The sequence below is a fragment of the Furipterus horrens genome, unplaced genomic scaffold, assembly GCF_987537825.1.
Source record: "Furipterus horrens unplaced genomic scaffold, mFurHor1.1.pri manual_scaffold_4, whole genome shotgun sequence".
Classification (NCBI taxonomy): domain Eukaryota; kingdom Metazoa; phylum Chordata; class Mammalia; order Chiroptera; family Furipteridae; genus Furipterus; species Furipterus horrens.
In genome coordinates this window covers 69,038,540-69,059,261 of record NW_028327174.1, presented here as the reverse complement: position 1 = coordinate 69,059,261, position 20,722 = coordinate 69,038,540, and the positions used below count along the sequence as shown (strand labels likewise).

The 20,722-nt window shown below is 37.9% G+C and overlaps 1 protein-coding gene across 2 annotated transcripts in view; it reads right to left on the bottom strand.

Moving 5' to 3' along the window:
- TBC1D15 (TBC1 domain family member 15) overlaps nt 1-20,208 on the bottom strand; it is a 68,978-nt gene extending 48,770 nt beyond the window's left edge. For both annotated transcript variants that reach the window (XM_090273628.1, XM_090273629.1), the window contains exon 1: nt 20,149-20,208. In XM_090273628.1, coding sequence (XP_090129754.1) covers nt 20,149-20,178 — 30 coding nt within the window. In that variant the 5' untranslated portion in view covers nt 20,179-20,208. The remainder of the gene's footprint in view (nt 1-20,148) is intronic.
- Nucleotides 20,209-20,722: the final 514 nt, after the last annotated feature.

Here is a 20,722-nt window from a genome sequence, read left to right as displayed (position 1 = left end):
TGTAAAATATATAAAACCAGTTAGGGCAGGACACACTTTAAGCTATCAACAAAAGTTACATCTGAAAGAGAGAATGGGATGGGGAAAGGCTGAAAGTATAACTGTAACTTTTATGTTAATTCCTCTTATTTTAATATCTGAAAGTTAAGTCATATACTGTTATAGTAATTTAAAATAATTTTGATGAGCAAAGTGAAAAAAAGAGAGAAATTCTAAAGGCAAAAACTGTAACGTTTCCAGACCTCCATTTATCAACTCATAAAACAGGATAATTGTATCAGGAGCCACAAAACGGATGTAAGAAAAAAGTTATGGAAAAGAAATCTCTTAAAATCTTAAACTTTGGTGACAAATAGATCAGAGACATTTCCAGAAGTAACACTTCAGCATATTTTCACCTGAGTCTACTACACTCAGGTATTACAATAACCAAGAACTACATAGTTCTCATGGAAAAAGGGGTACTCGCCTGTCAAGAAAAGCATGGTATCATTACAACACAATCTAAGGTTCTGTGATACTCTTAACACTAAAGAGATTCTGGCACCTTAATGAAGTGAATCCTAAAGAATCAAATGCAACACTTTACCTAATTGAAGCACATTACACAACTCTTTCTTTCCCATACATATGTCAAGAGTTGCCCATTCTATTTTTCATTTAAGAAAAAGCTTAGTTTCCTAAGTAATCCATCTGGGAAAATATCTAAAAAGTATTAAAGTATACCAGGCACCGTATGAAAAATCTCTCTGAGTTGAGGATACAGAGCTAGGAACTAAGGAAGGCCAAGAGAGATTTCACAGAACAGTACCAGAAAAGAGAGAAGTGCTCAGGGGGGAGAACTCAAGAGGTCTGTAGAGGTCACTGAGTGTTCAGAAAGTACATATGTATCAGTAAACTACCTAAGGAAAGGGGCAAAGCCACCTGACTTATTAGAAGAAACAATCTGCAGGTTCACACAGAGCTGTTCCCACTAGAGCTGGGAAACTCATAATTCACAGGGGATTTGGTAGAGCACTCAGAATAGTCAGCACTGTGGTAAACTTAGTTCCATATAAATGTTGTGCTGATATCATTTAACAAGTTTAAAAACAAGATCTACCAGTATCAAATTGTTTCCCTATAACTTAACTGCCTTCTAAGAAAAAACTCAAGAATATTTTATAGGAATACAAAGTCATCTAGCACCCAACCATACTAACAGCCAGGGAAATATGACCCATAATGAGATAATGAGGAAGAAAATCAACCAATAAAACATGATCCAAAATAACACAAACAACAGAATTAGTAGAGAAGGATATTAAAACATTATTATAACTGAATCCCATGTATTCAGACACTGGAGAAGTTGGAACCTGTTAAGAGAAGGCATCAAAATTATTACAAAGACCCAAACTAAACTTCTAGAGATGAAAACTACAATGAAAACTAAACTGAGTGGGATAATGGCAAATGAGACATTGCAGAACAACACTGGACTTGAAATTACAACAACAGAAATATACAAAAGATAAAGTGGGGGAGATACAGAAACAGTGAACAGAGCATAAATGAACTGCATGAAAACTTCAAGTGGTCTAAAGTACAGTGGTCCCCAACCTTTTTGGCACCAGGGACCGGTTTTGTGGAAGACAGGAAAGGGGGTCAACAACATGAGGCCAAGCTCAGGTGAGTTTTGCTGGCTCGCTCCCGCTGTGGAAGGCGGGGGGCGGGACAGGAAGCAAGCTAGGTGGAGCTCAGACAAGCTTCTCTTCGGCCCAATGGTTGGGGACCCCTGGTCTAGTATACATGTAATTGAAATACCTGAAGGAAATGATGGAGAGGAGAAACAGAAAAATCTTTAAAAAAAAAAATTGCAGAAATTTTTACAAATTTGATGAAGACTATAAACCCACAGATCTAAACAGCTCAATGAATTCCAAAGTGCAAGGATCACAGGGAAAACTACATGAAGGTACATCCTAATCAAATTGTACAAAATCAGTAATGCACAGAAAATCTTAAAATCAGTGTAAGGAAAAAAACATTAAGTATAATAATTATAGCAGATTTCTCTTTAGAAACAATGAAGACAACAGAGCAACATATTTTTTTAAACCACTTTATTGAGGTATGATTGGCATACGAGTATAAGAAGCTATACTTAATGTATATAACTTGATAAGTACAGGATAAGTATATACCTGTGAACCACCACCATGAAGCCATAAGCACAGCCTAAACCTCCAAAAGTTTCCTCCCACCTCCTTGGAGCAACATCTTTAGTACAGAAAGAAAACCACTGTTAACCTACAATTCTATACCCAGAGAAAACATCTTTCAGAAAAGAAGGTAAAATGAAGACATTTTTATACACATGAAAGCTAAAAGAATTTATCACCATCAGACCTGCACTATAAAAAATGTTAAAGGATGTCTTTTAGGCAGAATAAATTGAACTAGATGGAAGTCTAGATCTACGCACAGAAATGAAAGCCATCCAAATGGTAACTATGTGTATAAATATATTTTATTTTTTGTTAAGTAAATAAATCTCTTTCTTTAAAGCATAAATAGATCAATAATGTATATGTATGTTTATTTTGTGGGATTTGTAACACCGGCAAAAGTAAAATGGCAAAAATAGCACAAAAGCCAGAAGAACATAGAAGTATATTATTCTAGATTCATATACTTCATGTAAAGCAGTACATATAACTCTTGGAAGATAAATGTGGTAAGTTAAAGATGTATACTGTAAGTCCTAAAGCAACCACTAAAATAACAGTTACAGCTAATAAGTCGACAAAGGGAATAAACATGGACTAATGAAAAAAGAAAACTAGAATGGCTATATTAGTACCAGACAAAAGTAAATTTCAGAACAAAGAAATATAACCAGATACAAAGATAATTTCATAATTACAAAAAGGTCAATAGATCAGGACAACCTAATAATCCTAAATGTTTATGCACCTATTAACAGACCTTTAAAAAATACTAAGCATAAACTGATAGAACTGCAAGAAGAAATAGACAAATTCACCATTATACTCAGACATTATTACCTGTCTACCATAACTGATAACTTAGAAAATCAGTAATATAAAAAACTTGAGTAACACTATCAACCAACTTGACCTAAGTGGCACTTACAGAACACTCCACCTAACAACTGCAAAATACACTTTCTTTCAAGCGGACACAGAACATTTACCAAGGCAGATCATACTTTGAGCCATAAAACAAAATTTAGTAAATTGAAAAGAATTCAAGTATATTCTGTGACCACAGTGGTATTAACTTACAGATCAGTAACAGAAATACCTTTGGAACATTCCCACATATCTGGAAATTAATAACACTTCTAAATAACCCAAGGGTTAAAGAAGAAATCAAAAGGAAAATTAAAAGAACAAAATTACTGAACAAAAATGCAAACACATCATATCAAAATTAGTGCAGTGCCACAAAAGCAGTGCTTAGTGGGAAATATATAGCACTGTATGTCTTTATTAGAAAAGAAAAAAGGTCCCAAATTAATGACATCTGCTTCTACCTTAAAAAAACTAGAAAAATGCAAATTAAGCCCAAAGTAAGCTGAAAAGAAAGATCAAGTAGAAATCAGTAAAATAAAATAAAAAAATTTGTCTAAAGAAACAAAAACATGGGTGAGAGGTGAGAGATGGTTGGGGGGTGTCGATAAAACCAAAAACTAATTCTCTGAGTGAATAAAACCAGTAAAACTCTAGTCAGATTTATGAGGAAAAAATCAAGAGACACAAAATACCAATATTAGGAATTAAGATCACTACAGATTTACACATATAAAAAAAGACATTAAGCACCCTGGCTGGCGTGGCCCAGTGGACTGAGCACCAACCGGCCTGCGAACCAGAGTCGTGTGTTCGATTCCCAGTCAGGGCACATGCCTGGTTTGTGGGCCTGGTTCCCAGCTGGAAGCGCATGAGAGGCAACCACACATTGATGTTTCGCTCCCTCTTTCTCCTTCCCTTTCCCTCTCTTTAAAAATAAAATATTTGAATAAATAAATAAAATTGAGAGCTATCATTAAATGTTTTTAAAAGACGCTAACAAAAATTATAAACAACTTAAGCTAATCAATTGGACAACTTAAAACAAAACAGGTAAGAGACAAAGCTACTCAAGCTCACTCAAGATGAAAAAAATAACCTGAGTAGCCCATTATAAATTAAGGGCATTGAATCTGTCATTAAAACCTTCCCACAAAGAAGAATTTCCAGCATAGTTTTAATAATGAATTTTCTGACAAAAACTCTCAGCAAATTAGGAACAGAAGAAAACTTCCCTCAGTCATGTAAAAAGCATCTATAAAACACTACAGCTGAATGCTTTCTCGTAAGACCAGGAACAAGGTAAGTATGTTCATTCTTACCACTTCTATTCAATGCTGTACTTGAGGTTTTAGATACTGCAATAAAGATAAATAAATAAATAACATCTAGATTGGAAAGGAAGAAGTAAAACAACTTACTGGCAGGTGACATGATTGTCTATTTAGAAAAATTCAGTGAAATTACATAAAAACTACTATAATAAGTGACTTTATTTAGCAAGGATCCAAGACTCAGGATCAATTTACAAAAACCAGATATATTTTGATATATATCAGTGGACACTCAAAGTAGGATTTTTAAACATAGCATTTACAGTAACATCACAAATATGAAATAGGTATAATAAATCTGATACATGTGAAAGACTTCTAAACTGAAAATTATGAAACATCTGAGATAAATGAAAGACAACCTATATTAAATAAGAAATACACCATGTTCATCACTCAGAAGAATCAATATCATTAAAATATCCACTCTCCAATGCCAATCAAAATCCCAGTAAGCTCTTTTGGAGATAGTAACAAAAGCTGACTCTAAAATTTGTATGGATATTCAAATACCCTAGAATAACCAAATCAGCCTTGAAAAAGAGTGACAGTGGAGCACTAACATATCTGACTATAAGATTCAGTATAAATATAGTTTATTTTTGACAAGGGTACAAAAGTAATTCTGAAAAAAAAAAAAAAAGGATAACATTTTTGACAAACAGTGCTTGAACTGGATATCCGTGTGCAAAATACAAACTTCAAATGATACAATGCACTACATATACAATAAAACTGAAATGTGTCACAGACTTAAATGTAAAACCTAAAATGACAAAACTTTAAGAAAAACATAGATGAAAATATTTCTAGCCTTGGGTTCAGCAAATTTTTAGAAATGATACCAAAAGCATTAAAAAAATGATATATCATCAAAATTGAATACTTCTGATCTTTAAAAGACACTTAAGCAAATAAAAGCCCAGCCTTGGGCAGGGAAAATATATTTGCAAATCACATCACATGTCTCATAAAGAACTTGTATCCAGAAGATAAAAAAACTCTCAAAACTCAATAACAAGAAAATGAGCAACAGTTTAAAATAAAATGGACAAAAGTCTTGAACAGACACTTCACCAAAGATACAGGATGGCATATAATCATATAAAAAGATGCTGAACATCATTAGTTATTAGGAAATGCAAATTGAAACCATAAAAATACTACACATCTATCTGAATGGCTATAATTAAAAAGACTACATGTGCAATGTTGATGAAGATGTAGAGCAACTGGAACTTGCACACACCACCAGTGGGAATGTAATATGGTCTATCGAGTGTGACAATTTCTTAAAATACTAAACATGCAACTAACAGTACGATCTAGTCATTCTGCTGCTAGGTATTTACCCAAGAAAACAGAAGGCATATATTCATACACAGACTTGTATACCAATGTTCACAGTGGCTGTATTTGTAATAGCCAAAAGTGTGGTAAGGTGGGACAAATGTGTATCATTAGGTGAATGGGTTAACGAATCATATATCCCCATACAATGGGTGACTAGCAATAAAAAGGAATAAGCTAGTGATACATGTAACAACATGAACAAATCCCAAAATAAGTATGCTGAATGAAGAAAAACCAAAAATAAAATATATATTATATAATTCCATTTACATAAAAGTCTAGAATATGTAAAGTAATCTAGGGACAAAAAGCAGCTCCATGGCTGGCTGCAGACAGGGTGAAGGTATTGATAGACTATAATGAGTCAAGAGGAAACTTTCAATGGTAGAAATTTTGTTATCTTAATTGTGTTGATGGGTTCATAGTGTATACCTATATCAAAAGTTACCAAATTACACTATGTCCACTGTACCTCAATAAAGCCGTACAAAAAATAACTTACAAAGAAAATCTATTGTTTTAGACTGTAAAACCCCATATAAAAAAATACATAAGCAGAAATAGTTCACAAGAAGAAGAAAAGAGTTGATCTTGCCTCAAAAAAAAAATAAAGGTTTTAACCACACCCTACTTTTCATTGAAGCACTTTTGTCTACAGGGACAAAAGCTATCAAAGGCATTCGAAGATTTGCCACTTGGTGGTGCAAAACCAATTACACAAACTTGATTCAACAAACTTTTTATTAGGCACTTATGTGCCAGACACCATGGAAAGCAAAAATATAAATAAGATAAATTTCCTTGCCTGCAAGTACCTGAAATTTTTTTTTTAATGGCAAAATCTTTACACAAGCTACAATGTACTAAGTGCTCTCCACCTTCTTGGGAGGAAACAAGGAACAATGTGTAAAGGTACTTAAAAAAAAGATAAAAGTTCTTTATTTGGAATAAAACTGTCTCACACACTCCAGGTTCTAATTTATTCTTAAATATTTACTAACATGCCCAAGTAGCTAAGTATATTACAAGTGATGGCTTGCTGATGGCAACACTAACTGTAGATTTTATTCCTTTAGCAAAGGAACTATGTTAGATATAACTTATTAAAAGAGTTCTGGGGATGACAGAATATGTTTTAGAATAAACTTACTGAACTCTAATTTAGAAAAAAGTTAGAATTAAAGGCAAAAATGAAGCAAGAAACTTCTGGTAAAAATGGAGGAGTGGGTAGACAAGCTTCACCTCCTTGTGTAACCATGGAAAGAATTACAACCAAATCTCAAAAACAAATAACAACCAGAACATTCAGAAAATCAAGCTATATGGAAGTCCAACAACCAAGGATTTAAAGAAGCCATATTCATCCAGACAGGTAGGAGGGGTAAAGTCACGGAGACTGGACAAAGAGGCAATGTGGCTCAGATAAGGTACAGTGGCAGCAGAAGGATGGTCCCATATTCACGTGTGGGGGATTAAAATGGGGAGGGATACTCCAGGAGCGAGCAATCCCAGCCCCCAGGCCAGCACCAGAACAATAAACCCCCATTACCTCTGGCTGTAAAAACAAGTGGAGGGTGGGACAGTGAAAGAAACTGCTGGGTTTTGGCCACTTAAAGGGCTCACATGGTCATAGAACTTATGCAAACCACAGGGTGGCAACTCGAAGGGCACCAATCGTATATGGGAAGTGGGTGAAGTAACTGGAAACAGGGCACGTTTCAGGCAAACTGCCAGAAGCCAGGCAGCAGCACTGTCCCCTCTCCGAACTCCAACCACAAAAAGAGCCACAAAGCAGTAAAACAGGAGACCCCACACTGGCAACTACCTAACCTCTGTCCCAAACAATTTTCAGTTGTCTTTGCTACATAAGCCATGATATTAAGACAAAGAGTGAAAGCAGCACTACCCAATACACAGAAACAAACACAGGGAGGCTGCCAAATTGAGGAGGCAAAGAAATATAGCCCAAATGAAAGTACAGAACAAAACCCCAGAAAAAGAACTAAATGAAACAGAAATAGCAAACCTATCAGATGCAGAGTTCAAAACACTGGTGATAAGGATGCTCAGAAAACTCATTGAGTATGGCAAAAAAATAAAGGAAGAAATGAAGGTTACACAGAGTGAAATAAAGAAAAATATACACGTAACCAACAGTGAAGGGAAGGAAGCCAGGTTTCAAATCAACCATTTGGAACAAAAGGAAGAAATAAACATTCAACCAGAACAAAAGAAGAAACAAGAATGCAAAAATACAAGGAGAGGCTTAGGAACCCCTGGGACAACTTTAAACATACCAACATCCAAATCCTAAGACAGGGGTGCCAGAAGGAGAAGAAGAGCAAGAAATTGAAAACTTAATTTAAAAAATAATGAAAGAAAACTTCCCTAATTTGGTGAAGGAAATAGACATACAAATCCAAGAGGCACAGAGAGTCCCAAACAAGTTGGACCCAAAGAGGACTACACCAAGACACATCATAATTAAAATGCCAAAGGTTAAAAATAAAAAGAGAATCTTAAAAGCAGCAAGAGAAAAGTGGAGAGTTACCCACAAAGGAGTTCTCATAAGACTATCAGCTGACCTCTCAAAAGAAACTTTGCAGACAAGAAGGGACTGGCAAGAAGTATTCAAGGTGATGAAAAGCAAGGAACTACAACCAAGATTACCCTACCCAGCAAAGCTATCATTTAGAATGGAAGGCCAGAAAAAGTGCTTCCCAGACAAGGTAAAGCTAAAGGAGTTCATCATCACCAAGCCGTTATTGTATGAAATGTTAAAGGGACTTACTTAAGAAAAAGAATAAGATCAAAACTATGAGCATTAAAATGACAATAAACTCACAACTATCAACAAAAGATTCTAAAAAATAAACTAAGTAAACAACCAGAACAGGAACAGTCATAGGTATGGAGATCATTTGGAGAGTTATCAGCTGGGAGGGGAAAGGGAAGAAAGGAGGAAATGGTCCAGGGATTAAGAAGCATAATTGGTAGGAACAAAATAGACAGGGAGATGTTAGGATAGTATAGGAAAGGGAAAAGCCAAAGAACTTACACACACAACCCATGAACATAAACTAAAGGGGGGTTAGGATATTGGAAGGAAGGGGGGTACCAGGCAGAGGGGGGCAATGGGGAAAAAACTGGGATAACTGTAACAGCATAATCAATAAAATATACTTAAAAGACTATTTGGTACAACCATAAAAAATGAAGCAGGCCAAGATAAATTCAGTTTTCTAAACAAAAATATTAAAAGATATGCACTTGGAACAATCCAACTTAAGACTGTGCTGCCACAGAAAAAGCTGACAAAGATAAGGAAGCTGCACAATATAGTAGCAAGCAATTTTCTTTATTGTTCCTACACTTAAGAGGGATTTTTATTTGTATTAATATTATTATAATCTTTAGTTTCAAAAACTAAAGATAAATGAAAGCAATTCAACTCAAATATATATATATTTAAATCTTCGTATGAGCATATGTTTATTGATTTTAGAGGGAGGGGAAGTGGGAAGGGCAGGGAAGAGGAGTAGAGAGGCAGGGGTGAGAGAGACAGACAGAGAAACCTCAATGTGAAAGAGAAACATCACACTGTTGCCTTCCATTCATTCCCAGACCAGGAATCAAACCTTCAACCTTTTGGTGTATGGGACAATGTTCCAATAAATTGAGCCACCCGGTCAAGGCCAATTCAACCCAAATATTTTAAATTTACTATTATGCTGAGGGATAAAATTCTTGCCCTAAATCTCTGTTCAAACTTGGAAATCCAGCACCTACCACAAATAACATACCCTTGAATTTTAACAACTATGAATTTTATAAGTTAAATTTAGCAGCAAAAAGGTTATAAAAGTTCAGTTTGTTTAACACCATTCAGCATATAGATAATTTATACTTTTGGTTACAGAAGATAACCACAGGAAATGCCAGTGCATGCACAGACATTCTAATGAGCTCCACACCCAATTATCTAAGCACCTACTTGATAACTCCATTTGAATAACCCACAGTCATCTTAATGTTTTATCCAAAATCTGTTCTTTTGGTATTCTCAACTCAGTAAAGATATTTCACCCACCCAGCTATCCTAAATGCCTTTTCTGCCATCCCCATCATATCTCCTAAAATCCCTCAAACCTTAACCTCTGATGGTGACCCCTCATCATTTCTAGCCTGGGTCACTAACCTACCATTTTGGTCTCTCTTCCCCAAATCTTGTCACCTTCTGATAATCTGTGTAAGGTGTGTAATGTTTAATTATGGCCAAAGCTGATCTAACCATGCCTTGCCTAAGCTTAAAACCCTTCTGACTCCACCCTTTACCTCTACAGCTACAACACACCTGACACTCCCCACCCAATACATACAAATTTCCTGCCTTGGGCCACTCTGAACTCACCCGTTCCCTCAAAGTCCTGTTCCTTTTTTGGTGCGCATTGGGTTCGGTGTGCCTAGAACACCCTTTAACACCTTCTCTCCGCAAATAACTTCTAAGTTCTTCAAAAGAGAACAAGCAATAGCCTCTCCAGACTCTTCCAACAACCCCCATTCCAACTAATCTCATTTAGAAGTTTCTCCATTCATACATTCACATTTATTGAGCCCCAAATAGCTGCTGGGAAATAAAAGGCATTGGTGGAAACACACACATACTGAAAAAAAGTCTCTGACTTAACTAGTAATGTCATATAAGACAGAAAATCAAAGGTCATAACAGAATGTAATGCACAGGATGCTGAATAAGATGTCAATTTCAGTTATTTCTTCAATATAGTGAATACCTACAATACATCCGGCATAAAGCAAGCTTCTAGGTATGAATAAATAAGATTCAGATGTTGTCTTCATTACTCTGTTACTTTAGCAGAGTAATTGGAGATTAGGAAAAGAAAGTCATTAACCACAACATTTAAAAGAAGTATGAATAAGCTGCCACAGCAGACCTTTCCTTATAAATGATATCTAACCTAGACTTAAGAGGCTCAGGCAGGATGAGGAATGAGGAAGACTTAACCAGAATGACATATAAGCTGAAACCTGAAGAATGGCAATTTTAACTATTTAATAGAAGAAAATAAATGGTCTATAGAGACAGCTGTTCTGTGCATGGCTGCAATGCAGCAGAATGAGAGGCTAGTGTGAAGAGACAGGAGTAGAAATCAGATCATAAAGGGTTTTTAAGCCATGCTCAAGAATATGGGGGTTTGTAATTTATCCAGAAGACAATCGTTGCCACTAAAAAGCCATTAGTTCTACCAGAGGAATGCCCAAATCAGACTTGCCTTCTTCTAACTCTCTGGCACAAAGCCAAGAATAAACAGGTGCAGTAATCCAGGGAAGGAGATATTCATTGTGGCTTGAACTAAGGTAGCAGCAGTGGGGATAAGGAAAGTCAAATAGCTTAGAAAGTTATTTTAAAAAGTCAAAATGATAGGACTTCATGACTGATCAGATGTGGGAGGTGAAGGCAAGAAGAGTCAAGGACAAAACTGAGTAGATAAGGTTATTAACTTGAGGTAAGTGGGGAATACAGAAGAAAGTAAACAATGAGTTTTATTTGGGACGTGTTGATCAGTAACGACAGTGGAACTAAAGAAATGTAGAACATTGGTGGTTTCAAGGGAAACAAACCACAGAAATTCTGTGAAGATATAGACACATTGAGATATTGAGGATGCTATAATTCTCAATGAAAAGCAGAGCGCAGAACTATTATTGCTTCTTAAGGACATCAGTGTGCCAAACAATGTCAGATAGGACAGGACTAATTTAGCAGTCTAAATGAATGACTTCTCTTACACCAACAACTGCATATACAATTATAGTATTGCACAACAAGAGACAGTTAATAGATTTCATAAGGCATTCTTTCCACACAAAAAAAGTGAAAATGAAAAGGTTGCATTATAGTTTTTCGTCTAGTCCCAGCAATTGTGTCCCTTCAAAGCAAAGACTTAACATTTGAATTCTTTCTCAAAAAGCCATGTTTTTATTAATTCATATATTGAAGTAACTTGTTAAAACTGCAAACCTCTGTACTACATCAAGAACAGCCTGTGTTTAACCACTCTCATATCCAAAAAACTCAGCACACAGAAGGTACACAAAGGTTAGTCAAACTAAAGAATGCCAGAAAAATAAAGACAATATACTCATATTGTACCCTGTACCAAAAAGGTACTACCATGTTACAAGATCTTGTCTAGGGAAAAATGTCTCCCGGAAAATCCACAAGATACCAAAAATATCCTTTACCTTTCTTAAGCACAAGGGTCTCCATGAGACTATAGGCATATCTAAAAGGAATTGGAAGGAGTCAAATTTAAGCTTCAAAATAAATTCTTACTAAGTATGCCACCAAAACAAACTCTAAAAAAAAGTAACAGCTGATTTCCCACTTCTTTTAAGTTATTTTCAACAGAACAAAGTCCTAATACAACCACAGTAAAAAACACAAACTTAGAGTGAAATGTAAGTGTACTAAAATATAGGACTTTTTGACTCCAGAACAAGAGTGCTATTAGTGAGCCCATCTCACTCTAGTTCTCTCTCATTTGTTCCACCTTTTTGTTCATTCCTCTTCACTGAATACCTACTATGTTCCAGAATCTATGCTAGATACAGGTGAAACATTGCAGGCCCTGCCTTCATGATGCTTCCTCAGGCTACAGGTATTCAGAATACAAATATTCACTAAAAATACACCAACTTCAAGGACTGAAACTCAGACTGCACTTCTTATTTAGACATGGTAAGAGGTGGTTGTTAGCGAATGTGTTCCTCCTAAAAAAACTGAAGTGTATAGGCTCCAAAGTAAGAGGCTATTTAATGTATCCCCAATGCCTATCATAGTGACTGGAACAAATTAAGTGCTTAATAAATACTCATTCAAAAAATAAAGTAAAATGTAACCATCAGGGGCACTGGATATAAGGACAAAACCTACTTCAGGCTATCTCCTTTCTCCCTCCCACCTTCTCTATGATAGGTAAATTCAACTCAATCCACTGATTCAACTCTGTTCACCTGTTAGAATAGAAGGATGGCCCTTACAGACATGTCCCTGTTTCTCCCCTCAATTATTCACAAAAGGATGTCACTTCTTCCATATTTGGTTGACTGTGAAAACATGATTCCATACATATATAGCAACAAAGAATAGCTGATTTCTAAAAATCAGCATTTATCCTCAAACTCAAACCCCCTTTCTAAAGCTAAGAAAACTATGTAAGAAAAAAATTTCATATACTCATAATGACCAAAAAAACCCTACCCTTGAATTTAGTCAAATTAGACAACTGAATACATCAAATCGGTACCCTGTGTTCACTGAGCTATTGAACTACCCATTGGCAAAAAACAACAGCATATTATGGGGAAATACAGGGCCCTTTTCTTTACCAAAAGGATACAATATGCCATATAATCACATTCATTATATTACATACTATAAAGAATCTACAGAAGACTTTATACTCTGGCCTAATCTTCAGAAACTAGTTTTGGGGGTTTTGCTTTGGTTTTATTTTACCATAGATCCTATAATTATTATAATTGATTAAGTTCCCCTCTTTACTTTGGCTGCTAGAAAACTTACAGCCAATCTAGACTAGCCCACTAAAGCATGCTGTTTATTTAACAGTCATACTTTAGTTCCATCTACCTTCCCTATCTTTATTTACTTTCCTTTGCCTTCTTTTTCCCTTTAGTTTATTTTACAAAACTATATTACTTTTTATGTTGTGAATAGCCTTAATCTTTGTGCAAATGGCAGCAAAAATAAACATTAAACTATTTCCAAACCAATAATAAGCTTATCATCTGAACAGTTTGAAAGATTTTTCTCAACAAGAGTAATAATAGCAACTAATCTTTATTGAGCAGTTGATGCTAGGCACTGTTCTAAATGCTTTGCAAATATTAACTCATTTAATCCTCTCTACAATTCCATGATGGAAATATAATTATTATCCCCAATTTTACAAATGAGAAAAATGGGGCACAAAAAAGTTTAAAAATCTACCCAAAGTAACACAGCTATAAAGCAATGGAGCGAGTGCTTGAACCCAGGCCATGAGGCTCCATTTCTTTAAACACTGCCCTGTGACTTTTTTCATTCATCAAAACTACATGCCTCCTGACTTCAGGGCAAGTTGGCAGCATAGTAAACACTGCTGGCCTCCTCAACCACATCAAAATTACAAGCAAAATATAGAGCAACCATCACTCAGAACCATCAGAAATAGAGTTGAATGAAAATCTGACAACTACAGAATTAAAGAAACCACATCCATCCAGAGAGGTAGGTGGGGCAGAAACACGAAACGGGTTGGTCCCAAATCCACGTGTGGTGGATAAAAATTCAGGATGGATATATTGAGAGCAAAGAGTACCAGCTACACACCAGGTCCCCCAGCCCAGGGTTCCAGTGCCATGAAGGTAAGTTCCCATAACTTCTAGCTGCAAAAAACCAGTGGGGATTGAGCAGTGGAACAAACTGCTGGAGCCCCAAGCAGTTCCTCTTAAAGAACCCACACATGGACTTACTCCAACTCACTCCCTCTGCGCTCCAGCATGAGGGCAGCAGCTTGAAAGTCACCAGTGACACAGAGGGAGGAACTGAAGTGTCTGGCATAAAGTGGGAGCTGGGGGACAGTTTTCTCCCAGGCAGAAAGAGGGCTCCCTTTTCTGAGCCCTCTCCACACAGAGCCACAGAGCTGGCAGGCAGGTGTCATATCTGAGTCTCCATCAACCTAGATAACACTGTTTGCCCCGTCGTGGAGATCCCCTGAGACTCTGTCCCACCCAACTTACGGGCCACCCAAAGTGTCAACCATGACTTTTCCATATAAGTGGACTGTCTTGGCTCATGCTTCACAACTTCCTAAATCCTATCAAACAATCAACAGCTGGCCTCCGTGAGTCCCCAACACCCATACCTCTTGCTAAGTGGCCCCAGACACAGCACTAGCAGCAGCCATCTTCAGTTCACAGCTTGGCTTTACCTGGGAATCTCCAAGCCTAGCACAAGTAGCAGCCATTTCAGATTGGTTTATAGCTCATGCAGGGTGGACTTGGGAAGAACACAGGTTGGGGCTGACCTTGGCCTGCACCACCCAGGAAACCCCAGGGCCAGCGCACCCAGTGGACAGCAACAGACCACATCAGAGCAGCACCGCCCAGTCCCTGCACGGCTGATTCTCCATAGAGGGCAGACAGCCAATCACTGAGGATGACTGGCCTGGGTAAAACCCTACCATTGACCTACCAATAGCAATCAAGGCTCAACTACAAGAGGAGGGTGTACTCAGCCCACATGAAGGGCGCAGCTCCAGTACCCAGCTTGGGTATAGGATAGGCTGTGCTATTGGAACCTACAGGACACCTACTCCATTAGGCCATGCTACCAAGATAGGGAGTCACAGCAGGTCTACCTAATACATAGAAACAAACACAGGAGGTTGCCAAAATGAGCAGACAAAGAAAATGGCCCAAATGAAAGAACAGATCAAAACTTCAGAAAAAGAACTAAACAAAATAGAGATAAGCAATTCAGATGTGGAGTTCAAAACATTGGTTATAAGGATACTCAAGAAACTTAGTGAGGACCTTAACAGCATTAAAAAAAATCCAATCAAAAACAAAGGATACACTAATTGAAATAAAGAACAATTTACAAGGAAACAACAATAGAGTGGATGAAGCCAAGAATCAAATCAATGATTTGGAACATAACTGAAGAAAATAATGACCAATCAGAGGCAAGAAGAAAAAAGAATTCAAGAAAATGAGGACAGTGTAAGGAGCTTCTGGGACAACTTCAAGAGGTCCAACATTTGCATCATAGGGGTGCCAAAAGGAGAAGAGAAAAAGCTAGAAACTGGAAATCTATTTCAAAAAGATAATTAAAGGAAACTTCCCCAGTTGGGTGAAGGACAAAGACATGCAAGTCCAGGAAGTACAGAGATTCCCGAACAAGACAGATGCATAGAGGCCCATGCCAAGACACCGTAATTAAAATGCCAAAGGCTAAAGATAAAGAATTTTTAAAAGCAGAAAGAGAAAAGAAGTTACCTACAGGGGAGCTCCCATGAGACTATCAGCTGATTACTCAAAAGAAACTTTGCAGGCTAGAAGGGACTGGCAAGAAATAGTCAAAGTCATGAAAAACAGGGACCTACATCCAATATTGCTCTACCCAGCAAAGCTATCATTTAGAATTGAAGGGCAGGTAAAGAGCTTTCCAGACAAGGAAAAAACAAAGGAGTTCAACAAACCATTATTTTATGTAATGTTAAAGAGACTTATTTAAGATAATGATCAAAACTATGAACAATAAAATGGCAATAAATACAAATCTATCATAATTGAAGCTAAAAAAACAAACTAAGTAAACAAGAATAGAGACAGAATTACGGATACGTACAGCATTTTGATGGTTGCCAAATGGGAGAGGGGTGTGGAGGAATGGGTAAAGAGGTGAGGGGATTAAGATGTGCAAATAGGTAGTTACAGAATAGCCATGGGGATGTTAAATACAGTATAGGAAATGGAGCAGCCAAAGAACTTAGACATGTGACCCATGGACATAAACAATGGTGTGGGAATTGCCTGAGGGATTAGGGGTGTGTGTGGAGGGAGGTAAAGGGGAAAAATTGGGACAATTATAATATCATAATCAATAAAATACATTTAAAAGAGAAAAAATACATGACTCCTAAAACAGGGTATTTTTCAATTCCCAAAACAACAATGTAATTAGAATAGAAGTAACTTCAAAAATGAAATTCATAGCCACAGTAAAACCATATTCTTAATCTTTAAAATTTCACCATACCCAACCAATAACTTGCAGGGAAATTAAGAAGATGAATAACACCTACGCAGCATTTACTATGTGCCAGGATTTGTTCTAACATTTTTTATTGGTTTTCATAACAATCTCATAATGTCGGTACCATTATCATTGCCACATTACAGATGCAATTTGTTTTTGAAACTAGCTTGGCTCTAGAGTTAAGCTCTTAACTCTTATCTTCCACCTATATGACAGAAATTACTGTAACATCATGCTTCCATCACTTCCTACATTCAAAGTTCAAAGCAAGCAAAGCAAACTTATTTTAAAAAGTCACTCTACATCCTAGATCTCAACACTGAGATTCTAATTCAGTAGACTGAGGCGGTAGTCCAGCATCTGTAGTTTTTAAAGGCACTGCATGTGATTCTTGTAAACATGGTTAGCATCCCCTACCCTAGGTTTCTAAAATAGACAGGGCTTTTGGAGGGATGGCAGGAGGAGGGTAAATACAGACGCAAACACACATTCTAATATATACATTTAAGTATATATAATAATGTAAATATAAACATATATAATAACATATATAAATATACATACACATACACACACATAATCTGGGAAAACTCCAGCCATTGTTAATATAATGAGAATGGTTTGCGTGATATTAACATAACCTGGCAGCCAAGGAGAGTGGACTGGAATGCGCATGCGTGAACAATGACAACTTCACCCTACCAGTCAGTGGGTGTGGTAAGTGCCACTGAATGAGCATGTGTACCCCTTGACATTCAAAATGAGCGAGTAGAGCAACAAATCTGCATCAGATTTTGCATTAAACTTGAACACTCCTTTGCAGAAGCTATTCAGATGATTCAGAAGGTTGCAGCTATGGGCAACTGGTGAACGGCAGCTTCAGGGTGACAACACACCCACTCACGCATCATGTCCCATGCAGAGTTCCTGGCGAAACATCAAATCACCCAGGTGACTCAGGCCCCTACAGCCAGATTTGGTGCTGTGTGACTTCTGGCTTTTCCCATAACTGAAATCACATTTGAAAGGGAAAAGATTTCAGACCCTCGATGAGATTCAGAAAAATAAGTCAGGGCAGCTGATGGTGATGAAGAGAACCGTGTGAGGTTCCAAGGTGCCTACTTTGAAGGGGACTGAAGCGCCATTGTCCTGTGTACAATGTTTCTTGTATCTTGTATCTTCAATAAATGTGCTATTTTTCATTACTACATGGCTGGTTACCTTCTGGAAAAACCTCATATATATATTTTCCTTACCTCCTTTTTCCAAAGAAAGACTGGGAAGTAGGAAGGCATAAGATAAAGCCAGAAAGGCAACGTAGGTTTTTATGCCTTGAGTACTACTTTAATGCTGACAGTAACAAAAAAAAACAAAAACAAAAACGACATTTTGTTTGTTTTTTAAAGCAAAAGACAATCAGATTTGTGCGTTAGAAAAATAACTGCAGTGATGGTGTTGAGAGGTGACTATGGGCAAAGAGATTGAAGACAAGGAGAAAAAAATCAGCCAAGAACTCAAAACAACAGGCAAACTAAAGCCCTGAATGACGTAAGCATTGAGAATGAAGAGTATGCTTTAAATTTAAGAAACATCATTAAGATAAAACTGCTAGGACTTGGTTATTGATTAAACACTGTTATAGAAATGAACATTTCCAAGTTTTGTTCACATGCACCCAGGTGAATGATGATGCCATTAAAGCAGATCTGGACTTACTGAGAGAAGAATAAGTGAGTTTTGTGGGTCACAATAGTACTATGAGAGAGAAGCAGCTTTTGGCATGAAAATATAGTTAGGTGGACTGATGGAAATGGGTGTGAATTTGCAATGAGTGAGAATAACGAGATGATATAGTAGTTATGAAATATAAGACTTATTTTAAGAAGTCAGATTATAAAAGGTAAGTAACTGGAAAGAAAGGGTGAAAAAAGTCTTACATGTCACAGCTCTTTCATCATCTCAAGAGTTCTTTTAAAACTAATCCACACCTGAAAGAGGGAAATGTAGTTCAAAAGGAAGGGATCCCTTCTTGGAAAATCTTAGATCAGATCAGTGCAGGTGGAAAATCAAACAGGATAACCTTCACATACAGGGTGGGGGGAAAAAGTAGGTTTACAGTTGTGAGTGCACGAAACACAGAAGTTTATTCTTGTATTATTATTTATTAATTACTGTATTATTTTCCATATGAATAACTGTAAACCTACTTTTGCCCCATCCTCTATGTAGTGAGTCAAGTAGAAGATCAGCATCCACCCTGAAGACAAAAACTGACAAGACAACCAAAGAACATGAATAATCAAAAATCAGTGACCAGCCTATCATTTAAAATAGCCTGTATGCAGTCTTATGTAACTTCTTAACACTTTTATTATTTCAGATAATTCTAACAACTCCAACACAAGAAATGATGATTGGGATCACCTCCATTCTTGAGATAAACAATATGAAGGACAGAGAAGTCATGCTTGCTCAACAGAAACCACAACCATATATGTTATTTCGGCCACCTAGTCTAGTAATCCATACACCAAACCTCAAATGCTGCCAAATAATTCAAAATGGGATGGAGAGGGCAGCATATGTAAAATGAGCAAAACTCAAGGAACAGAGGAAGCAATCTGTGACAGTAAACAGTCCTTAGTGTGGGATGAGTCATCGCCGGCCCGAACTGTTTATGAAATACTCCCGCAATGGTTAAGCGCTGTCAGGGGCATGTCATGGTAGTCCTAAATAACAAGCTAATTTTAAGAAGTCAGGTGTGCTATTGGAACGCGAATGGGCAATATACAATTCTCCGCACCCCATCCTAGTTCCTAGCGAACTAGGCGGGGATCACTGACCGCCTCCTTAAGAAGGCACCAAAGATACTTCCAGGGTAGCATCATACAGACGTCTAGGAAATAAATACATTAACTAACGTCTCCCTAGACAAGCGGGGGATGGTGAAAATCTCCAGCTCCCTGAGTGCAAATATGCCCTTCTGCTCACAACCACCAACCAACTCGGCAGTGTGGTAAAATGGATCCAATACTCTTTCCTGCTTTGCGCACTGCTGCACAGCACCTGTTTAGAGCTCCTCTCGAAGGACCTTCATCAGAGTGAAGTAGAAGGCAGTGGCAAATGAGATAAAGGCCTCGAAGAGAGAAAGCCGCTGGAGTCAAAAGACCAAACATGAAAAACTAAAAAGTGAGCCAGGAAAAAAAAGAGAGAGAAAAGGAACTGGGCAACCACCTGCCCTTTAGGAAATGTAATACAAAGAAAAGCCCCAAGCCCCGGAGCAGAGCAGCACACAACAGCGCCGAGGCCTAGCTGGCCTTGGAGCAGAAGCCAGCTGTCTAACTCCCGGGCTGAGCCGGCATTCTCCAGAAAACAGCTGACACCACCAGGTCCTCTTCTCCTGCACCCACCACAGGCTGTTCTTCATATACAAAGGCCCTCGCATCCCCCCACCCCGACACCCGCCGGCCTCCAAGGAGCAAAAGCATCCCCCATCCCAGCAACAGGCTAGGTGCTCCCGGAGGCCGTTACTTACCTTCCCGCTTACAACACCCGCCGCCGCCATGTTTCCTGCGCGTGCCTGTGATGACGTATACCGCCTCACGTGTCTCTCGTACTCACAACAACATCCGGCAAAACTAATTTCCGGCGGGAAAGGGGCGGGGAGTAGCGGGAAAGGCCTCAGAGCGAAGGGGCGGGGCGAGAGGAGCCACCTGATACAAGCGTGCTGAGTAGGGCTCAGAGGCATCTTGGGTGGAGCCTCTGGTGCACAGTGCGCATGTGTCAATATACTTTTCCTCCGAGGGAAGCTAAATTAAAGTGGTATGCCTTGGGGTTTGCCGAGGAGTGACACGTAGCCCTTCACCTGCCACTTAAGTTTGATGAAAAAAAAAACACACCGTATTGGGAGCCAGCAAACACAGCCCTGGCTTTGTGGCCATAGTCAAGTCACCTCCTCCTTCAGTTTAAACCTGTAAAATTGAGATAGAAGGGCTGTGGTGAAAATTAAAGGAATCCCAGCCCTCTCTCTGAGGCGCACACCTGGAGACCTGCCCCTCTGTAGGTGAACTTTATGAATTTTAGTCTGGTCACTACCACTCACATATGAT